General features: G+C 42.4%; 1 protein-coding gene across 1 annotated transcript in view; it reads right to left on the bottom strand.

The window, feature by feature from the left end:
* Nucleotides 1-24,638, bottom strand: part of LRRC1 (leucine rich repeat containing 1) — a 185,284-nt gene that overhangs the window by 89,254 nt on the left and 71,392 nt on the right. Inside the window, exons 2-4 of the mRNA XM_044290858.1 lie at nucleotides 19,967-20,084; nucleotides 3,637-3,715; nucleotides 2,672-2,761 (exon numbers count right to left, since the gene is read on the bottom strand). Coding sequence (XP_044146793.1) covers nucleotides 2,672-2,761; nucleotides 3,637-3,715; nucleotides 19,967-20,084 — 287 coding nt within the window. The remainder of the gene's footprint in view (nucleotides 1-2,671; nucleotides 2,762-3,636; nucleotides 3,716-19,966; nucleotides 20,085-24,638) is intronic.

The following is a 24,638-nucleotide window of genomic DNA, read 5'->3' as shown; positions in this document are numbered from 1 at the left end:
ATGTTCAATGTTATATTGCTAACCCGACTCTCTTCCAAAACATCAGGAATATAAATCTCACAATTTTTGCAAAACAGTTTTAAATGGAAGTAATAATGTAAAATAATGTATAACAGTATCTTCAGTGGCTGAAATGAGTACAACTACGGTCTGTTACAATGTTTCAGTCTGTCTGTTAGGCTACTTTCACACAGGCGCTAGCCTCTTCCAGCAGACTGTTCCGGCGGGGAAACAGCCTGCCGGGTCCGTGCTACCACAAGTCCACCGTGCTGGCAGAAGTCAGCTCCGGCCTCATTCACTATAAGGTCCGACTGCAGCACGGCAAACATGCAGAGAGGTGGCTGGACAAAAACTGCAGCTACTTTCACACTGGCGTTTCTGGGTCCGCCTGTGAGATCCGTTTCAGGGCTCTTACAATCGGCCCATAACGGATCCGTTCAGCCCCAATGCATTCTTAATGGAATAGGATCCATTCAGAATACATCAGTTTGGCTGCGTTTGGTCTCCGTTGCGTTTTTTAGACGGTCACTAAAACGCAGCTTGAAGCATTTTCGTGTCCCGTCTGATGATGCGGAGCCAAACGGATCCGTCCTGACTTTCAATGTAAGTCAATGGGAGGCGGATCCGTTCTCAATTGCACCATATTGTGTCAGTGAAAAACGGAACCGTCCCCATTGACTTACATTGTAAGTCAAGACGGATCAGTTTTAACTTAGACTTTTTTAATGAATAATGCAAATGGTTCTGTTATGAACGGATACAAGCGTTTGAATTATCGGTGAGGATCCTTCTGTGCAGATACAAGACAGATCCGCACCGAACGAGAGTGTGAAAGTAGCCTTAGGCCTAGTTCACATCACCGTTTCTCCTTTCCTTTTCTGAAGGTGCCCAGGGCGGCGTTCATGCGGCCGGTGCCCCTCGGCGCTTTGCTTACAAAACTCCTTCTCTTTCACCCCTCTGGCCCGCCCTTATTTAATCTGATTACCTCCTCCTCCCCAGAACACAGTCTGGATCGTGTTGCACAGGCTGGCGCATGTGCATTGAAAGTCCCTGTTGCTCTAACCATAATGGGCAATGCAGTGCGCACGCGCCGGGAATGTGTGGAGCGGCGAGGACGCGGGATTTCAGACAAAGAGGAGGAGGTAATCAGAATAAACAAGGGCGGGCCGGAGGGGTGAAAGAGGAGGAGTTTGGCAAGCAAAGCGCAGAGGGGCCTGGGCACCTGCCGCATGAAAGCCACCCCTGGGCACCTTCAGAACCTAATTACCATATTGTATAAGTGTTTTTTGAAGCAAAGTGGCGATGGAATGCAATATGAAAGGTACCATAGTAATCTGGGGAAAGTAATGGAGAACCTGATCTGAGTGGTCTGTAATGGTCATATTTGGTGAAAGACTCCCTTTAAAATGACCATACGCATTAGATAAAATGTCAAAACAAAACCCATCGATTTCAGTGGGTTTGGTCAACCATCTAATGTGTATAGGAACCTCCTAACATGGGGGCAGACGACAAGGGAGATGAGTCCTGACAGGCTTTCTCCCCTTTCGAGACAAATGTCCTAGAGCATTGGTCACCAACTAGTGGCTTGGAAGCCACATGTTGCTCATGTCCCCCAGCTGTGTGCCTCTCTATGAGAGTCCTGAGATATGACCATATGTAGTGGCAAATGACTTTGTTGCAGAGCTATCCTAGATTTACCATCGAACAGTGGCAGTTTGGATGGCATAATACTAGTGTTAAATTTCATGCAGAATTTTTTTATCAGCCAATGTTTGCAATTTCATGTTTTGTTCCGCCACAATCAAAATTTTTCTCCTTCGCTTTTGAATTTCCTGTTACTTCAGACAGAATCACTGAAAGTTGAAAGTGGCTCAAATTACAGAAAGTTGGGCTCATATGGCCGCGTAGTTCTTGACTCCAGGCAGCCATATTTTGAGTGCAGCATGGTCGTTCAGTGTGGTCATACTCTCAAAAAGCAGCTCCAGCAACTGCTCTTTTCCCACATGAATAAAGATCCTTTAGTCCCTCCATTAGATAGTTGGTGGGTTCAGGCGATATTCATAGCTAGCAATACTCATGTAGCTCAGTAAAAGTACGCCTAATCTCAACTTGATAATAAACCTATTACATTTAAGTACAAATTGACCAGACCAAAACACTAGAGCTATGGGCCCACAGACAACAGGATCGGTGGATCGGGTGGATAATCATTAGGATAAAAAGGACAGCTATCCGATTCCACCATATCCAGAAATCAAATATTCAGGACTGAATCCAATATCAGTTTCATAAGCACTCAAATTAAGACGTAATCTGCTGTATATTCCATCTGTCCCATTTCCTCCATCAGATGCCAGAGAGGACAAGATACAAACTGAACATCAGACTATACATAGGCTAATCTGAAAAAAAGTCAGTCTACAACAGGTTGCCAAGAGCAAAGACGACACTCCGATTTGGCAAACTATTTTAAGTAGGAGAGACAGACTATAGCTGTCCATTATAGAGCCTTACATTTCGACATATCAGTCCCACCACATAAACATTCATGTCCCTCTCATGAGAAAAATATATTTGTTACAAGCCGGTTGGAAACCAATCTCAACATTTCCATTAGTTGTGCTTGCCAGCTCATCTTCTTCAGTTACAAAACAGGAGAATGACTTACTTTCCAATGTTTTCCGGGAGTGTCTGTAGTGATATATCATTAATGGAAAGGCATGTGAGGCTCTCCAAGTCTGAGAAACTTTCCGGTAGCCTAGATTGGAAAGAACATCATGTATATTATTTATCACCAAGTGCCCAAAAGCACCTAGAAAAACAAAACAAAAACAAACAAACAATCTCTATGGCTATGACAATCATTCTTGGTACATATCCACAAATTCTTCAAGGATACACAGCATCTTGCCTAGGTGCATTGTTAGGGTCCATTCACACGTCCGTAGTGTATTGCAGATATGCAATACACCCGGCCGACACCCCCACCACAGAAATGCCTATTCTTGTCCGCAATTGCGGACAAGAATAGGAGACGTTCTATTTTTTTTCCGGAGCTGCGGACTGGAAGATCGGGGGCGCACTCTGGAAACGGATGCGGATGTGTGAATGGAGCCTTAGAGGTTTTAAAATGATACCTCCACAGGATAGGGAATAACTATTAGATGAATGGTGGTTCTACTGCTAGGACCCCTGCCAATCACAAGAAAGGGGGCCCTGTACAAAGTGGTAGAAGAGGCATGCACACTGCCCATTCACCTATATGGGAGTTCCAGAAATAGAGCGCTGTACTCCGCTTTCTGCAGAATTTCCATAGAGACAAATAGAGTGGCAGTGTGCATACCTGACCTGCCCCTCTGTTAATTTAGCGTAGAGGGCATAAGACCTCCCCCAATCTAATAGTTATCCTCCATTCTGTGAATTTGTGATTACTTGTCACAACTGGAATACCCCTTTAAAAAGGAAGAAAAAAATTCCACACAGCTGAAACCTATGACAATTTCTACCACAGATTCAAAAGGTCAGGTACACTTTACAACTATGACCGGAGAATGCCCAGCTCAATTTTACTGAAATAATGAGAGAAAAAAAAAAACAACAAGTACCTACACTTATGCTACCCTCTGCTCTTACCTCGTGAGTGGGTTTCCACTGAAATCAGCCACTTGGAGTGCTTTACAAAAGGAGATGCTCTCTGGAATCTCTGGAATATCTGAAAGACATTTTTACGATGAAGAAATTAATTTAAGACTGAATGATCTTAAAATACTCATCAAAAGTACCAATTTTCCTCTTTTGGAAGAACAACCTACAAAAAAATATTTTAGATTATTTCTACACAAAGGCAACAATGGTCATCACTTTTTGAAAGGTATTATAGCGGTTGTCCAACGAAAAATAATTCTTCAGTTTTCAATCCAGCAGCTGGAGAGTGTATATGTGTGTGTGTGTGTGTATGTATATATATATATGTATATATATATATATATGTATATATATGTATATGTATATATATATATATATATATATATATATATATATATATATATAATTTAAATCTGCATAGCGCCACCTGCTGGTTGCTCTTTTGCAGATTTCTCTGCCCTGCTCACGGAGACAGAGGCACATGCTCAGTTCCATCATTTAACTGTTACCAGCTGCAGCAGAAAGGCCACACCTGGAGACAGGACACAGGGCGGCCCTAAACGGAGCAATTTAATTAAATTGAGCAGAACAGTTGGAGCAATGAATGGGGATCTCTGGATCCACATGAGATTTTTGTATAATCTTAGCCAAATTTATTTTCATCTGAATGAGGTTGTTTTGGCAGCAAGCACATGGATTTCTGCTAACCCTATTCCGATGACTAGGACTGATTTTCAGTTGCAGAAATGTCTGCAGCAAAACCTGCAGCGTGTTAAAGGGATTCTGTCACCTCTTTTTACCCTATAGAGATGCAGATATGAACTGCTAGATCGCCGCTAGCATGTCCGCAATATACTTGTCCCATATCTGTGTGGAGATATAGATAGATAGATATATATATATATATATATATATATAAAATTAAGCCTGGTAAGGAGCCCAAGGGGCTGTACTAACCCTTCTGGAGCCCAGCTATGCCCCCCCTGTGAAGGAGCCCAGCACCGCCTGTATCCAGGAATCTCCTTTATTTTATTTTTAACTTTCTCCCATAACTGAGCTCCACATTGCCTGGCACCACTAACAGTGACCTCCATAGTGACTGGCCCCCTTACGGGCTCATGCACACAAGAGTGGTTTTGGTCCACATACGATCTGCATTTTTTGTCAATCAGATGCAGACCCATTCACCTCAATGGGGCTGCAAAGATGCGGTAAGCAAGCCTGTGTGCTATCCGTAATAACAATAAATATATATATATATATATATATATATATATATATATATATATATATATATATATATATACACATACATACATACATACATACATACATACACATTTTTATGTATTTATTTTTAACCACTTCAGCCCCGCTAGGTGAAACCCCCTTCATGACCAGAGCACTTCGGCACTGCACTCCTTTCACCGTTTATCGCTCGGTCATGCAACTTACCACCCAAATGAATTTTACCTCCTTTTCTTCTCACTAATGGAGCTTTCATTTGGTGGTATTTTATTGCTGCTGACATTTTTACTTTTTTTGTTATTAATCAAAATGTAACGATTTTTTTGCAAAAAAATGACATTTTTCACTTTCAGCTGTAAAATTTTGCAAAAAAAAAACGACATCCATATATAAATTTTTCACCAAATTTATTGTTCTACATGTCTTTGATAAAAAAAAAATGTTTGGGCAAAAAAAAAAATGGTTTGGGTAAAAGTTATAGCATTTACAAACTATGGTACAAAAATGTGAATTTCCGCTTTTTGAAACAGCTCTGACTTTCTGAGCACCTGTCATGATTCCTGAGGTTCTACAATGCCCAAACAGTAGAAAACCCCCACAAATGACCCCATTTCGGGAAGTAGACACCCTAAGGTATTCGCTGATGGGCATAGTGAGTTCATAGAACTTTTTATTTTTTGTCACAAGTTAGCGGAAAATGATGATGATTTTATTTTTTTTATTTTTTCTTACAAAGTCTCATATTCCACTAACTTGCGACAAAAAATAAAAAATTCTAGGAACTCACCATGCCCCTCACAGAATACCTTGGGGTGTCTTCTTTCCAAAATGGGGTCACTTGTGGGGTAGTTATACTGCCCTGGCAATTTAGGGGCCCAAATGTGCGAGAAGAACTTTGCAATCAAAATGTGTAAAAAATGACCGGTGAAATCCAAAAGGTGCACTTTGGAATATGTGCCCCTTTGCCCACCTTGGCAGCAAAAAAGTGCGACACATCTGGTATCGCCGTACTCAGGAGAAGTTGGGGAATGTGTTTTGGGGTGTCATTTTACATATACCCATGCTGGGTGAGAAAAATATCTTGGTCAAATGCCAACTTTGTATAAAAAAATGGGAAAAGTTGTCTTTTGCCAAGATATTTCTCTCATCCAGCATGGGTATATGTAAAATGGCACCCCAAAACACATTCCCCAACTTCTCCTGAGTACGGCGATACCAGATGTGTCACACTTTTTTGCTGCCAAGGTGGGCAAAGGGGCGCATATTCCAAAGTGCACCTTTCAGATTTTGCAGGCCATTTTTTACACATTTTGATTGCAAGGTACTTCTCACACATTTGGGCCCCTAAATTGCCAGGGCAGTATAACTACGCCACAAGTGACCCCATTTTGGAAAGAAGACACCCCAAGGTATTCCGTGAGGGGCATGGCGAGTTCCTAGAATTTTTTATTTTTTGTCGCAAGTTAGTGGAATATGAGACTTTGTAAGGAAAAGAAAAAAAAAAAGAAAAATCATTATTTTCCGCTAACTTGTGACAAAAAATAAAAAATTCTAGGAACTCGCCGTGCCCCTCACGGAATACCTTGGGGTGTCTTCTTTCCAAAATGGGGTCACTTGTGGCATAGTTATACTGCCCTGGCAATTTAGGGGCCCAAATGTGTAAGAAGTACCTTGCAATCAAAATGTGTAAAAAATGGCCTGCGAAATCCGAAAGGTGCTCTTTGGAATATGTGCCCCTTTGCCCACCTTGGCTGCAAAAAAGTGTCACACATGTGGTATCGCCGTACTCAGAAGTTGGGCAATGTGTTTTGGGGGGTCATTTTACATATACCCATGCTGGGTGAGAGAAATATCTTGGCAAAAGACAACTTTTCCCATTTTTTTATACAAAGTTGGCATTTGACCAAGATATTTTTCTCACCCAGCATGGGTATATGTAAAATGACACCCCAAAACACATTCCCCAACTTCTCCTGAGTACGGCGATACCACATGTGTGACACTTTTTTGCAGCCTAGATGCGCAAAGGGGCCCAAATTCCTTTTAGGAGGGCATTTTTAGACATTTGGATCCCAGACTTCTTCTCACACTTTCGGGCCCCTAAAAAGCCAGGGCAGTATAAATACCCCACATGTGACCCCACTTTGGAAAGAAGACACCCCAAGGTATTCAATGAGGGGCATGGCGAGTTCCTAGAATTTTTATTTTTTTTGCATAAGTTAGCGGATAGATTTTTTTTTTGTTTTTTTCTCACAAAGTCTCACTTTCCGCTAACTTAGGACAAAAATTTCAATCTTTCATGGACTCAATATGCCCCTCACGGAATACCTTGGGGTGTCTTCTTTCCGAAATGGGGTCACATGTGGGGTATTTATACTGCCCTGGCGTTTTAGGGGCCCTAAAGCGTGAGAAGAAGTCTGGAATATAAATGTCTAAAAATGTTTACGCATTTGGATTCCGTGAGTATGGTGCGTCCATGTGAGATTTTATTTTTTGACACAAGTTAGTAGAATATGAGACTTTGTAAGAAAAAACAAACAAAAAATTTCCGCTAACTTGTGCCAAAAAAAATGTCTGAATGGAGCCTTACAGGGGGAGTGATCAATGACAGGGGGTGATCAATGACAGGGGGGTGATCAATGACAGGGGGGTGATCAATGACAGGGGGGTGATCAATGACAGGGGGGTGATCAATGACAGGGGGGTGATCAATGACAGGGGGGTGATCACCCATATAGACTCCCTGATCACCCCCCTGTCATTGATCACCCCCCTGTAAGGCTCCATTCAGACGTCCGTATAATTTTTACGGATCCATGGATCGGATCCGCAAAACACATGCGGACGTCTGAATGGAGCCTTACAGGGGGGTTATCAATGACAGGGGGTGATCAGGGTGATCACCCCCCTGTCACTGATCACCCCCCCTGTAAGGCTCCATTCAGACATCCGCATGATTTTTTACGGATCCATGGATACATGGATCGGATCCACAAAACACATGCGGACGTCTGAATGGAGCCTTACAGGGGGGTTATCAATGACAGGGGGTGATCAGGGAGTGTATATGGGTGATCACCCGCCTGTAAGGCTCCATTCAGACGTCCGTATGCTTTTTGCGGATCCGATCCATGTATCCGTGGATCCGTAAAAATCATACGGACGTCTGAACGGAGCCTGACAGGGGGGTGATCAATGACAGGGCGGTGATCAATGACAGGGGGTGATCAGGGGTTTATAAGGGGTTAATAAGTGACGGGGGGGGGGGTGTAGTGTGGTGTTTGGTGGGACTGTACTGACCTACCTGAGTCCTCTGGTGGTCGATCCTAACAAAAGGGACCACCAGAGGACCCGGTAGGTGGTATATTAGACGCTGTTATGAAAACAGCGTCTAATATACCTGTTAGGGGTTAAAAAATTCGGATCTCCAGCCTGCCAGCGAGCGATCGCCGCTGGCAGGCTGGAGATCCACTCGCTTACCTTCCGTTCCTGTGAGCGCGCGCGCCTGTGTGCGCGCGTTCACAGGAAATCTCGGCTCTCGCGGGAGGACGCGTATATGCGTCCACCCAGAAGAGCAGGACCGCCGGCAGGACGCAATCCTGCGTACGGCGGTCCTGAGGTGGTTAAAGGTGTCTTTTTTTTTTTTTGAAAAATATTAAAATATTAAGAATACACCAAGTGAATGAATCTATATTGAGATTCATCAGGATATTTCACCCGTTATTCAGGAGCACTGTGGGAGCAGCAGCACATTAATCAGTTTAATAGATCTCATGCATTATTCAGTACCAAGAGATTGGCATTTTATATACTGAGATGAAGCAGCAGTAATTCACCTTCCCGGGCAGATGATGCGTTTTATTAGACATGGTATTACGAACTCAAAACAGCCTTGGATGCTCATCTTCATTGAATATGCCTTAGTCATGAGACAAGTGTACACTGAAGAGAATAGGACGTGTGCCTACAAAGCATAAAAGGAAGTCTCCAGGGTAGACCAGATGTTCTAGGGCATATGCCGTACAAATTCACTTGCAACCAAAAGACGAGTGCTTAATCCTAGCTGCGTCACGCGACCAAACCTGATGCAAAACAAGGCCGGCTAAGCATAATCCAGCCAGAAACAGCAAAGACCTCTATACATGCTGCTCAATCTCCCGTTTTCCTGTAAAATCCTCCAAAACCAAATGAAACCAATCTCCAGCTATTCTATTTACAGAAAGAAATGCCATGTGTGTGCTCGATTAGTGGAAAAATATCACTAATGTAAGTTTATTCTCAAATGAAAATGAGATGAGCCGCATGGTGACATGATGACCGCAATGAAGCACTGTGACACCACATGTAATGAATGAATAACGCGGCTGTCACAAATAATCCAAACTTGTATTTAACAGGGAGAGGGAAGAAAGCCGCTCCCAATACACTGATGTATACGTGGGTCTTAAATGTGGATGCAGATACAGCTGTCAGTCACATAGCTGCACTCAGGGGCGGTCTTAAAGGGGTATTCCGGTTACCTAATCTATTTTTCAAAAATACAACTGTATGCTGACTGTACAATATCAGCCCTAACCTGATCTATTTCACATCCCAGTGAATCCCCTGAACCTTTTTCTTCACCCCGATGGCTCTTGCTGCAATCCTATTCAATTTTAGAATGTCATGGCTGTAGTGCCTGCCCACATAACCAGAAACAGGATCCTGAAACTACAATTCTCATAATTTGGGTGGTCAGGTGCATTCATGTGTGCATCTGCAAATTTCCAGGGACTGTCCCTGGTTTTCAGAAACAGTTTTGGCAAATTTGGGCCGTCTTGGGTTGAAATGGACGGAGCCAACAATAACCCCACGCATAAACAGGCGTTTCCCGGAGGAGTTGGGCGTTCCCAGGGGCAGAGAGTGTTCCCTGTCCAGATGAAAGTGAATGCACTTATCTCTGCACATTCTCATCGCTGTGCAGATACGCAGTACCGCAAGAGAGGGAGGAACGGCGCACGCTCAACCGTAGCTTGACAAGAGACTACAGGTCGAAACCAGGGGAAATGACAGGGAGGCCTATAAAAGGTAATTTTCTTTAAGCAAACAGTAAAAAAAAAAAAACTTTTAATAACCGTGTATTGGGGACATTATTATATTGATTAGCACTGAAACAGAGTTTAACTTCAAGTAACTTTTAGTTCAGGAAAAGCTTTACTGAATATTTTCCTATAAACTCTATATCAATCTGCTCAGCTCCTCCTGCTCTATAACATGCTGCCTGCAGATAGGACTGATTTAAGATTTTTTTGTCTGCTTTTACAGTGGGATGCGAAAGTTTGGGCAACCTTGTTAATAGTCATGATTAGCCTGTATAAATCGTTTGGTTGCTACGATAAAAAATGTCAGTTAAATCTATCATACAGGTCCTTCTAAAAAAAATTGCATATTGTGATAAAGTTCATTATTTTCTGTAATGTACTGATAAACATTAGACTTTCATATATTTTAGATTCATTACACACCAACTGAAGTAGTTCAAGCCTTTTATTGTTTTAATAGTGATGATTTTGGCATACAGCTCATGAAAACCCAAAATTCCTATCTCAAAAAATTAGCATATCATGAAAAGGTTCTCTAAACGAGCTATTAACCTAATCATCTGAAACAACTAATTAACTCTAAACACCTGCAAAAGATTCCTGAGGCTTTTAAAAACTCCCAGCCTGGTTCATTACTCAAAACCGCAATCATGGGTAAGACTGCCGACCTGACTGCTGTCCAGAAGGCCATCATTGACACCCTCAAGCAAAAGGGTAAGACACAAAGAAATTTCTGAACGAATAGGCTGTTCCCAGAGTGCTGTATCAAGGCACCTCAGTGGGAAGTCTGTGGGAGGGAAAAAGTGTTGCAGAAAACGCTGCACAACGAGAAGAGGTAACCGGACCCTGAGGAAGATTGTGGAGAAGGACCGATTCCAGACCTTGGGGGACCTGCGGAAGCAGTGGACTGAGTCTGGAGTAGAAACATCCAGAGCTACAGGTGCCACATTCTTCAGGTCAAGCCACTTTTGAACCAGAAACAGCGGCAGAAGCGCCTGACCTGGGCTACAGAGAAGCAGCACTGGACTGTTGCATGTCATTTGGAAATCAAGGTGCCAGAGTCTGGAGGAAGACTGGGGAGAGGGAAATGCCAAAATGCCTGAAGTCCAGTGTCAAGTACCCACAGTCAGTGATGGTCTGGGGTGCCATGTCAGCTGCTGGTGTTGGTCCACTGTGTTTTATCAAGGGCAGGGTCAATGCAGCTAGCTATCAGGAGATTTTGGAGCACTTCATGCTTCCATCTGCTGAAAAGCTTTATGGAGATGAAGATTTCATTTTTCAGCACGACCTGGCACCTGCTCACAGTGCCAAAACCACTGGTAAATGGTTTACTGACCATGGTATTACTGTGCTCAATTGGCCTGCCAACTCTCCTGACCTGAACCCCATAGAGAATCTGTGGGATATTGGGAAGAGAAAGTTGAGAGATGCAAGACCCAACACTCTGGATGAGCTTAAGGCCGCCATCGAAGCATCCTGGGCCTCCATAACACCTCAGCAGTGCCACAGGCTGATTGCCTCCATGCAACGCCGCATTGAAGCAGTCATTTCTGCAAAAGGATTCCGGACCAAGTATTGAGTGCATAACTGAACATAATTATTTGAAGGTTGACTTTTTTTGTATTAAAAACACTTTTCTTTTATTGGTCGGATGAAATATGCTAATTTTTTAGATAAGAAATTTGGATTTTCATGAGCTGTATGCCAAAATCATCAATATTAAAACAATACAAGGCTTGAACTACTTCAGTTGGTGTGTAATGAATCTAAAATATATGAAAGTCTAATGTTTATCAGTACATTACAGAAAATAATGAACTAATTTTTTTTAGAAGGACCTGTATAGGAGACACACAGTGATATTTGAGAAGTGAAATTAAGTTTATTGGATTTACAGAAAGTGTGCTATAATTGTTTAAACAAAATTAGGCAGGTGCATACATTTGGGCACTGTTGTCATTTTATTGATTCCAAAACCTTTAGAACTAATAATTGGAACTCAAATTGGCTTGGTAAGCTCAGTGACCCCTGACCTACATACACAGGTGAATCCAATTATGAGAGAGTATTTAAGGGGGTCAATTGTAAGTTTCCCTCCTCTTTTAATTTTCTCTGAAGAGTAGCAACATGGGGGTCTCAAAATGACTCTCAAATGACCTGAAGACAAAGATTGTTCACCATCATGGTGTAGGGGAAGGATACAGAAAGCTGTCTCAGAGATTTCAGCTGTCTGTTCCCACAGTTAGGAACATATTGAGGAAATGGAAGACCACAGGCTCAGTTCAAAGTGAAGGCTCGAAGTGGCAGACCAAGGAAAATCTCGGATAGACAGAAGCGACGAATGGTGAGAGCAGTCAGAGTCACCCACAGACCAGCACCAAAGACCTACAACATCATCTTGCTGCAGATGGAGTCACTGTGCATCATTCAACCATTCGGCGCACTTTACACAAGGAGATGCTGTATACGAGAGTGATGCAGAGGAAGCCTTTTCTCCGCCCACAGCACAAAAAGTGCCACTTGAGGTGGGCTAAAGCACATTTGGACAAGCCAGCTTCATTTTGGAATAAGGTGCGGTGGACTGATGAAACTAAAATTGAGTTATTTGGCCATAACAAGGGGAGTTATGCATGGAGGAAAAATAACAGCATTCCAAGAAAATCACCTGCTACCTACAGTAAAATATGGTGGTGGTCCCATCATGCTGAGGGGCTGTGTGGCCAGTGCAGGGACTGGGAATCTTGTCAAAGTTGAGGGACACATGGATTCCACTCAGTATCAGCAGATTCTGGAGACCAATGTCCAGGAATCAGTGACAAAGCTGAAGCTGCGCCGGGGCTGGGTCTTTCAACAAGACAACGACCCTAAACACTGCTCAAAAGCCACTAAGGCATATATCAGAGGAACAAGTACAACATTCTGGAATGGCCATCTAAGTCCCAGACCTGACTATAATTGAAAATCTGTGGTGTGACTTAAAGAGCTGTCCATGCTCGGAAGCCATCAAACCTGAATGAACTAAAGATGTTTTGTAAAGAGGAATGGTCCAAAATACCTTCAACCAGTATCCAGACTCTCATTGGAACCTACAGGAAGCGTTTAGAGGCTGTAATTTCTGCAAAAGGAGGATCTACTAAATATTGATTTCATTTCTATTTGTGGTGCCCAAATTTATTCACCTGCCTAATTTTGTTTAAACAACTATAGCACACTTTCTGTAAATCCAATAAACTTCATTTCACTGCTCAAATATCACTGTGTGTATCTCCTATATGATATATTTAACTGACATTTTTTATCGTAACAACCAACTGATTTATACAGGAAAATCATGACGATTAACAAGGTTGCCCAAACGTTCGCATCCCACTGTATCTCCTTTATTTTTGCACTCAAAGTTCATGCATTTGTATAATGTATTGTCTTGACTGTATGCATGGGCACTCCTGAGTGGTTTTTAGCTGGACTGCTCTTTCTTGACCTGCTCATATTGGTCACTAACAAAATAATTCTTACAGAGTGAATTTCTACACATCTTCCATCTATTGTACACATTACAAAGAGATTAAACGTCTCCATATGCAATATGGAGAAATTACAGGGATTTGTCCTTTTTTACAGTTTTGTTCCCCTATCCCTCCAGACCTGTGAAGGCAAGCATACTTCCCATCACTCATCTGCAGCGCCTTTAAACTACAGTTATTTACCAGTCCCAGCAAAACTGTGGATTATGTGTACAACTGCAGCCAATGACTGGTGGCAGCGATGACATGTCCCACAAGCAACACATCACAGTCATGTGCCACATGGGGGACTGATCACCACTGTAGCCAGTCATTGGCTGCAGCAGCACAAGTGACCCCCATTCAGGACGGAAGTTTAGAGGCAGGGACCGAAGCACAACTAATGCTGTAGTAGACCGAAGGACTATGAACTGAGTGTTGCATAGCAGATAAGTATGTTTCCCTCCACAAATCCAAAAGGGAGAAGGGAGAAAGGGGGGTGAGCAATAAAAAGCTGTAAAACCCCTTTAAGGGTTCAGAACCCTTAAAGCACCTGTTTGAGAAGGCCACGTGACCTGGGAGCTGAGCTGGGAGCTGAATGGGGCTGAGCACGATACAAAGCATAGCCGCTATACAATGTAGACTGCTGTGCTTTGTGAGCTGTAAGAAAACTGTGGCGCTCACAAGAAAAGATGATCGATTGGGTTTCCAGGTGTCCCGGACCCCCACCAGAGGGCAGGTCACAACTATAAAAATCTCAGAAAACCGTTTACAGTACAGGAATAAATGGCATCTAATGCTAATTGTCTGATTACTTTTTGGTAACCGAATGTAAAAGTTGCAATATACAAGTATTGGCCCTCTACTAAATGAGAGCAATGTTGCAAATTTCATGTAATATGGAAAAAAGGAAACAATCAACCAAATAAAAAATGTCAAATACCTGCCATGCACATAAAAAAGCAACTGAGACAAAATAGAGTTCCTCAAATATACGGACTGTTGACGTTTTTTCACAAGACAAACAAACCTATTATTCATGCAAGCACATAAACAGTAGGTAATATAATGTATAGGGAAAAGATTTATTATCAAAGGGTTAAACGACTCTGTAGTATGCTGGACCTCCCACCTGCAGGTACTTTATGTTATTACACAAGGTCTAGTTTGTGTAGCCACTGATCATTCTGGACAGCTCCTAGGTCCTGAAGAAACTCTTGTAGGTAGTGTCTGACCATGTTCCAGATTACAGTAGATTATTATAAACTTGTAACTGCTCAAGTCCAAAACACAGTTTTATCAAGTCCCATATTCAGCAGAAGCCCTGAGAACTGCAGAGACTAGCCATTAGCCCTGGACCACGTTCAAGAAGAAATTATGAGCTTCTGGAAGATGAAGTATCATGCAGCTTTGAAAGGCTATACACACTTTCGCAACCAACCTTTTAAAATTGTCCAAATAAAGCTAGAATGAAAAAGGAGCAACTCTAACATAGGTGTTAAAGGGTTTTCCGAGATTTTCTTTACTGATGATCTATCAGTATCTGATCGGCTGGACCCCCGCCGATGAGCTGTTTTGAGAAGGCAGTGTCTATGCTTGGTATTATAAGCTGCACCTGGGCCACATGACATGATCGTATCGTCACTCGGCCTAGGAAAATCAAACAGATGATCGATCGGTGGGAGTCCCAGGTGTCAGACCACCATCGATTGGATACTGATTAGCTATCCAGAGGATAGGTCATCAGAAAAAAAAAAAGCCCATTTAATGAGCATCAGTCACCTGCTTTACGCTGCCCTTCCTGAGACCCTGATTCACACTAAGGGTCCCTTATTTATTTTTTATTCCCAATCATTTTCTTAAAATCCCTGTTGAGCAGCTCCAGCGGGTCTCAAGCCCTGGAGACCACTCAATGATATCCTTGACAGCTTCCTCCAAATATAAGTTGGGTGATTGGAGCCACAGCTAATGAATAGAAGAACTCCAGTGTTGGGTCACACTGCTTAACTGATTCTGAGAAGAAGTCTGGACAAAAAGTGACCTTGCATTTGCATCAAGGTCTCTGTCACCAGATTTCTGCAGCCCTCACCTTTAAAAGGGGTTGTCTCATCATGGACAATGGGGACATATTGTTAGGATATGCCCCCATTGTCTTATAGGTGTGGGTCCCACCGCTGGTACCCGGCACCTATATCGAGAACAGCGCCCCACAAGTGAAGGAGGGCGCACTGTGCATGCGCAGCCGCCATTCATTTTCGAGGGGACTGGCAAAAATAGTTGAGCGTTGGCTCGGCTTTTTCCGTCTGCCCCATAGAAATGAATAGGAGCGGGGTCCGCACATGCACTTCTATGGGGAGCCGGCTTGGTAGTGGCCGAACCAGAGTCCTCCAGCCACCAACTTGCGGGGGCTCCATTCTGTATATAGGCGTGGGTCCTAGCAGTGGAAACCGCACCTATAAGACAATGGGGGCATATCCTAACGATATGCCCCCATTTTCTATGAGGAGACAACCCCTTTAAATCCTAACAGCTCCAGCACATGCCAGTGTGTCCCCCATATTCATGAACTCACGACAGTCCCTGCCCACCTGCTTCTGATTGACAGTTTTTTTCCCCATATGAATTGGCAGCAGGTGGGCGGAGAAAGCCAGGAGGTCATGAATATGGGGACTCATTGGCATGTGTTAGAGCTGTTCAATAAAAGATTGCGGTAAAATGTCTTCCTCAATTAAAGAAAGTGCCCCAGGATTTTGCCAAGGAGATCTAGTTACCTTAAAACTGGTAGAAAGATTCCCTTTAATTAAAAATGTCTTCTAAATGTCAAAAAATTTCCTAGGTTCAAATCCGACCAAGGAGAACATCAGCATGGGGTTTGTATGGTCTCCCCGTAATTACGCGCATTTCCTCCGGGTACTCCAGTTTCCTCCCACACTCCACAGACATACTGATAGGGACCTTAGATTGTGAGTTCCACCGGGGACAGTGCGATGCTAATGTCTCTAAAGCGCTGCGGAATATGTCAGCGCTATATGATTGAGTAAAATAAATAAGATCCATAAGGAAATATGTAGTGCTTGAAGACAGCTGGAAGTTTGTGTGTGTGTGTGAGAAGAGCTTGCATTGTATTCTGACTCCAAGTTATGTAAATCATAGTATACGGAATATAGGATTGTAGATAATATTGGCACAGTTCTAAGTAGATGGTAATTATTGCACAATCAATCAATATGTAATTGAAATGCCATGCAAAATGTGCGGTATATACTGACAAAAGTGTCCTGATTGTAGTATGTACAATTTCAACACGATATAGCACAGCTTAAAGTATATAGTAATCTCTGCATAAGGGCTCATGCACCGGAATGTGCTCGGCCCGTGCTGCAGGGCCGCAATGCACGGGCACCGGCCATGTGCGGATGTGGACCCATTCAATTGAAGATTCAGTCTGCACCAGAAGAAAAATAGAGCATGTCCTATATTTTTACGGTGCGAAAGCACAGACAGATATCCCATGGAAGCCCTCTGTAGTGCTAAAGTGTGCTCCGGCCACGTGTCACCGCACCGCTCCGTAGTATCCTGCTGGATTGCGGACCCATTCACGTTAATGAGTGCAGGGGTTCATGAACACAAATGCTGATGATGATGTGTGTTATTTTAAATATAATGAATATCATACTAGAGGTGCAGTATGTACAGATACCAAGTATCTAAATTGTATACGAAATATAGAACTGTGAATATTGGCACATTTCAAAGTATGCTGTAATGATTGCTCAGTTAAAAATATAATGAATTTGTGTCATTTTAAATCGTATGCAAAAAAGTATGGTATATACTGACACCAAATGTGTCTGAATAGTATGCACAATTGTAACATGTAATGAAACAGTTCAAGGTATATAGTAATCTTTGCATAACAATGTGGTTTGGTAAGGTATTTTGAATACTAGGTGTAGTGTATACTAACACTTAATGTATCCAAATCATAGTATACGGAATATAGAATTATAGAGAATACTGGCACATGTGCATTAAGCAGTGCAGACTGTATTAAATCGCAGGATTTTGCTATTCATTCCTAAATAGTTTTTAATACATTTTTGATAAAAAATAAAATGACAATTCCCATCGACTACAAAAATAATAAATACCCCTCAGCACCGAGAGCTTCAAACGCACTTTTAAGTTAAGTAGTTCAGGCTTTATTAATCGCAAAATTCTGCCGTTCATTTCTATTGAGAAATTATTTTTTATGTAAATTTATGAAACACTACAAATCCGATCAACTGCAACAGTACATAGCACACCTCTCAGCAAAGAGCTTCGAAATGCAGTTTGAAAGGAGTCTGTACGTTAAGCGGTTTGGGCTGTATTATGGTAATTGCAGAAAAATAAATACATTAAAGTATAAGAAAATGTGGAATAACAGTATAGTACTTTTCAAGAACTATAATATAATACGCAGAACACTATATAGTGGATTTCAAGAACAATAATCATTATATATATATATATATATATATATATATATATATATATATATATATATATATAAATATATATGAATATATATATATAAGAATAAATGGAACAACAATATAGTGCTTTTCAAGCACAATAATCTTAAAATATGAGACTAAATGATTGAACAACAACATTGGGGGTCATTTAATGTTCTGAAATACACCTATATTAGGCGTATTTCAGGCGCAGATAGAGTCGCAGCGCTATTGGCGACTTTGCCCGCTCATGCCAGGTCTAAAACTGTGGGCGTGGCGTGGGCGGGCAAGGGGACAGTCTCATTTACAGTTTCCTACACTTGTTTTAGGCATAGAAAAAAGGTCTAAATGGAAAACAACAAGGAAGCAATCTTACATATAGAATTTGTGCTTGATGCGCCAAAGTTATGGAGAGGCCGGCGCCTCTTCAAGGGACTTTATTAAGACCGGCATCTAAAAAGCCGGTCTTAATAAATGTGCCCCATAGCGCCTTTTCAAGCTCTATAAATATAAGAATATGAGGAACAATAGTGTTTTTCAAGCACTATAATAACATATAAGAATATGTGGAAGAAGAAGACAGCTTGTATCCAGACTATACATCTCTATGGTAACCAGTCATCCATTCGTCCATGACAGTGCTAACCTACATTTGTCAGGTCAGCAATAAGTAGATGACAGATGGCAAGGTATGACTGAAGGATCAGACTGCACAGCTGGTTTGCTGTCTGTTACCACAGAGACGCATAGTCGGCAAAACCCGTTTCAAGGTTGCTCCATTTCCAATTCTTTTTTTTATTCACCATCATAAGACTTTAAACCAAAGAGTAGGAAAACTACTTCACTGTACAAAACATTAGTCAAAAGGGAAACAACTGTCCGATCACACACCCTTATCGCTCATGGAAGGGTGCTAACCTGAACAAGAGAGCAAAAGGTAACAGAAGGTCTTCTGCCAAATCGTGCACAACATGTTCTTCAACAACATAGTCGTGACATCTACTTTGTTTTCTCAACATTCATGATCACCTAGACATTTGGAGTCCTGAAGGAGGACCCCACCTAAACACAAAAAATGACAACTAAGCACAGAAAACAAGAAAAGGAACAAGGATTCTTCACAACTTTCAGATACACAAGATATGGACGTGTCTTAAAGGGGTTGCCTCAGTTCCTCAAAAAAACACATTTATTATGTAGAGGAAGTTAACTAATGTATTATCCATATGGCTTCCTTTGCTGGCTTGATTCATTTTTTCCATCTCATTATCCACTAGTCGTTTTCATGATTAGTCACGCTGCAGTCCATCAGTGGTGGTCATGCTTGCACACCATAAGAAAACGCGCCGGCCAATTTAGTGGCCGGGGCCATGAGAGTACACATAGGCTAGTGCTTTTTCCTATAGTATGCAAGCACAACCACCACTAATGGATTGTATAATGTAAATTTATTAAACACTTGTATCTGGCTTTTTTTTTTTTAACCAGTTTTCTCCTGTGCATGCTAAATGTCTACTTTGAAATCCTCCGAGATCTGGTGAGTGGAGACTAGATACCATCCACTGCACACAGAAAGCAGAGAGAATCTAACCTAGGCCAACATAGGAAATGCAGCTCTAAAACGCTGGGTCTCTTCAGAGAGACTCAGCGTATTAGACCAAAGGCCTGGCTCCCCCGATGACCGCATGGGGGAGCCGGTCTTAACCCGGAAGTGGTTTCTCGCTATTTAGATGCTGCGATCGCGCTTGACCAAGGCATTTTAAAGGGTTAAATGTCTGCAATCGGCATTATTGCCAGTCGCAGACATTAGCAGCAGGGCTCTGCCGTTTGAAACAGAAGACACGTCCCGGCTATGGTGCCTGCTGCACACGTGAGCGGGCGCCACGTTTAAAGACCCTCCCAGGGCTGGGAGCCTAAGGGTTAAGCAAAAGCATGGGATTAATGAAAAGAATAAACATTTAAGAGCCAACAAGAATTCCTGACTTACCATTACGAGACACATCAAGTTCTACCAACTGCATAAAGTTTGCTATCTCAGGAGGAAGTCGCTGAATTTCATTATCACTAAGACCAAGTTTTCTTAACTTCACAAGCTGGAAAAATTGCTGTAAGACAATACATGAAATGTCAACTTAACACTAATTCACACTTTGCAGCACTATAATGAAATGGAGAATAATTAGGTTTTTGAAGAGAATTGCGATAAACCAATGATGAACGGCAACAAGAAACCGCTAGCATAAAATCAGGACAGTCAATACATTCTAAGGCTTTGTACCTGGAAATGTTTTTAATAACTGTCAAATGTATTTTAAGTTCACTGCAGTCATAGTTTTGATCATTTATACTTTTAGGAATCCCCGCACCCATTGGAGCCGACAATCGCTGTGGCTGTAATATTAATAGACATCTGCTGTCACGGTAAAGACACCATGGTGGTGTCTAGGCAGGTGGATTACTGCGACAGCCTGCCACAGCGAGGGACTGTACAAATATATAAAATAATCATAAACACAGCTTAGAAAAGCCAGCATAATTTCTTGCTGTGAAATATGTGCGGGCTATAAAGTTACTGAGAACCTGACGTGATTGTAAATTACATTCTTCCTTCCCTGACTGAGGTATGAAGGGGGTCAATTCACACTTTCTTCTTTATTAAAATATACAAACATAAGCATATAGGACATATAGTACGGTAGCCAAGCACTTCACCTGTGTATAGTAAAATGTATTGTTTAACTTATGACATTAAATGCAATGTATTCAGTAAACAAACTTTTTTCATTCAAAAACCTGGAGAATGTAAGGCCTATATAAAGAAGAAAGTTCTAATCACCTTTACTCCCTTAAAGGTGTATGCCCATCTGAGACAATGGGGGCATATAGCTAAGATATGCCCCCACTGTGATAGGTGCGGGTCCCACCTCTAGGACCAGCACATACACTAAGAATGGGGCGGGGAAGGTGGTGGCCAGAGGACCACCAAGCACTCTCCCCATAGGACTGAATGGGAGCGCACAGCGCTTGTGTGGCCATCGCTCCCATTGATTTCTATGGGGCCGACGGAAATAGCTGAGCCAGGGCTTGGCTATTTTCTGTGGCCCCATTGAAAAGAATGTGCCCTCCACAATCTTCAGGGGTCCATTCTCAATGTAGGTGTGGGTCCTAGAGGTGGGACCTGAACCTATCAGAAAATGGGGGCATATCACTTGCCCCCATTGTCCGAGATCGGAATACCCCTTTAAAAAGTGCTCACAATTGCAGAGCTATATTACAGTGCCTTGAAAAAGTAATCATACTCCATGGACCTTTCCACATTTCCCACAAACAAATGTATTTTACACCCACAAAAAATTAATTTTATTGGGGTTTTATGTGATAGAACAACACAAAGTAGCAAGCATGCGTGAAGTGAAAAGAAAATGATACATGGTTTTTTAAAACTTTTCAGAAATAAAAATCTGAGTGTGGCTGCATTTGTATTCAGCCCCTGTACTCAGATACCCCTAAATAAGATCTAGCGTGACCAATTGCCTTCAGTAGTCACCTAATTAGTAGATAGAGTCCACCTGTGTGCAATTTATTCTCAGTATAACTACAGCTGTTCTGTGAAGCTGGTTTGTTAGTGAACATCAGCAATCAAAGATGTGGAGAATTGTAAAGCAGGGTTAGGTTATAAAAAAATACCCCAAGCCGTGAACATCTCACGGAGCACTGTTCTATTCCACCATCTGAAAATAAAAGGAATGATACAACTAGGGGTGGGCGATATGGCCTAAAATCTATATTGCAATATAATTTTAGGCATGTGCGATATATATCGCAATATATTGTTTTCTATATTTGGGGACGGGGGGGGGGGGGTTAAACCTTTTTTTTTTTTTTTATTACTTTTTATTTAATAACTATTAGCCCCCTTAAGGGCTAGAACCCTTGTCATATTCACCCTAATAGATCTCTATTAGGGTGAATAGGACTTTACACTCTCCCTGCTGCCCTGTGCTTTGTGCACACAACAGCAGGGACAGACCATGGCAGCCAGCCTCTCATGTGCCCCCCAGCCTCTCCCTCTTATCAGCCCCCTCTGGTAACTCAACCCCCCCCCCCCCAGTATTGATCATTGGTGGCAGGGTCCCCCTTCTCCCCCCACATCATTGGTGGCAGCAGCAGTTCCGGCTCCAATCGGCTACCATGGCAGCCAGGAGTCACGCTATTGAAGTCCTGGCTGCCATGGTATGTCAGTGAGCAGCATTATACTCACGTGCGCCGTGGCCGCCGGGCGCTCCTTCTGTTTGTGCGGCGCATTGCTAGCATTAGCAATGCGCCGCACAGACCTATGAGAAGGAGCGTCCGGCGGCCACGGCGCACGCGAGTATAATGCTGCTCACTGACATACCATGGCAGCCAGGACTTCAATAGCGTGACTCCTGGCTGCCATAGTAACCGATCGGAGCCCCAGCATTACACTGCTGGGACTCAGATCAGAACTGCCGCTCCGTGGTCATATTGCGGTCCTGCGATATGCACAAAATCCATATTGTGGCACAAATTTATATTGCATATCGACTATACCGCCCACCCCTAGATACAACCAAAAACCTGGGCTTCCATTTAAACTGACAGCCCAAGCAAGAAGAGCCCTAATTAGAGAAGCAGCTAAGAGGCCCATGGTCACTCTGGAGGAGCTGCAGAGATCCACAGCTCAGTTGGGATAATCTGTCCACAGGAAAACTTAATCCTCCACAAATCTGGCGTTTATGGAAGAGTCGCAAGAAGAAAGCAGTTTTTTGAAAGCAAGCCATAAGAAGTCTTGTTTGTCATTTGCCACAAACCATGTAGGGGACAGAGCAAACGTGGAAGAAAGTGCTCTGGTCAGACGAGACCAAAGTTGAACTTTTTGGCTTAAATGCAAAACACTGTGTGACGGAAAACTAACACTGCACATCACCATAAACACACCTTCCCCATCGAGAAACCTTGTGGTAGCATGATCATGCCGTGGAGATTCTTTTCTTCAATAGGGGCAGTGAAGATGACCAGAGTTGATAGGAAGATGGATGGAGCCAAATACAGTACAACCCTCGAGAAAAACCTGGTAGAGGCTGCAAAAAAACTTGACTAGGGCAGGAGTTCACCTTCCAGCAGGACAACGGCCCTAAACATACAGCCAGAGTTACAATGGAATGGTTTAGATCAGGCATGCTCATCCTGCGGCCCTCCAGCTGTCACAAAACTACAAGTCCCAGCATGCCTGAACAGCCTACAGCTACGCCTGCTTTAGATCAAAGCTTGGTCAAAGTGTTAGAATGACCCAAAGACGGACCTAAATCCCTCTGAGAATCTGTGGCAAGACATGAAAATTGCTGTCCAATCTGATTGCGTTTGAGCTAATTTGCAAAGAGGAATTTCAGCCTCTAGTTGTGCAAAGCTGGTACAGACATAGCCCAAAAACTTGCAGCTGTAATTGTACTGAATGGTGATCCTACTATGTACTGACTCGGGGGACTGAATAAAAATGCACGCCACACATTTCAGATTTGTATTAAAAGACCATGCATCATTTTCTTTTTACTCCATCGCATAAAATCCCAATAAAATACACTCAAACTTAAATGTGGAAAAGTTCAAAGGGGTATGAATACTTTTTCTAGGCACTGTATGGCCTTTTATTAAAAGTACTAAGAAAAATACAAGGCGATATGCCAGGACAGCAAAATTAACAGCATGCGCTTGCCATCATCAGTGACACCACATTCCATGACCCTAACCATCCTCTCAGCAGTGTCCTCTCACCTCCTACATGAAAAAGCACCTTAAGAAGTTCTCCTGTCAGGACACACTGCTTTAATAAACAGCCCATTCATGTAGGACTGATTTAAATTCAGACCTGTCGCTTGTTTACTCAAAGGATTGTTCTCAATTACTGAAGAATGTTGCTCATCTCCTCCTCCATGTTATTACGGCATATCGTGCAGGGAAAAACCAGACAGGCATAGGCTAAGAATAAACAAGACCATAAGCAAGATAACACTACTGTGATAACTACAGCCTGCCACAACGCATCACCGCATTCTCATGTTAAATCTGTGCCGCTAAACGCAAAGAGAAAATACATTTTAGACTTTGAATTTTTATTTTTCCTTACTTAAGAGAATACAGAGCTCACTCCTATGTATGGTGATGTGCATCAGAAGTCCCACCGTCAGGAGGAACGTAAAGAAGTAATGAAAACATGCATATGAACACCCCATGAACACTACGTTTCGTCCAGGGCTTGAATCCTTTTCTGATCTGCTTCAATTTTAAAGATACAATTTTGGGGGGGGGTTTTTTGTTCACTAACCCCTTCATAACCAGGCCTGAATAGAACTTAAAAGGGACTGGGCACCTTTGCCAAACCCCCTCCCTTTGGCAGACCTGCATTTAAATTTCTCTGCACTTGGAATTTCTCTGCTTTAAGACAGATTGTGATACATCATAAAATATTTATTATTTAACATTACCCATATGTCTGCTTCACTTTGACATAATTTTGTAAATGTCATTTATTAGGGCGTCAGAAGGCTTAGAAATTATTTTAGAAGAAAATTTTAAACATTTTCCCAAAACTCGCTTTTTAAAAAGGACCAATTCAGTTATGAAGTCACTTTGAGGGACTT

Source organism: Bufo gargarizans, chromosome 4, assembly GCF_014858855.1.
Source record: "Bufo gargarizans isolate SCDJY-AF-19 chromosome 4, ASM1485885v1, whole genome shotgun sequence".
NCBI classification, from domain to species: Eukaryota; Metazoa; Chordata; class Amphibia; order Anura; family Bufonidae; genus Bufo; species Bufo gargarizans.
The sequence above is the reverse complement of the archived record's forward strand: the minus strand, read 5'-3'. Positions and strand labels throughout refer to the sequence as shown.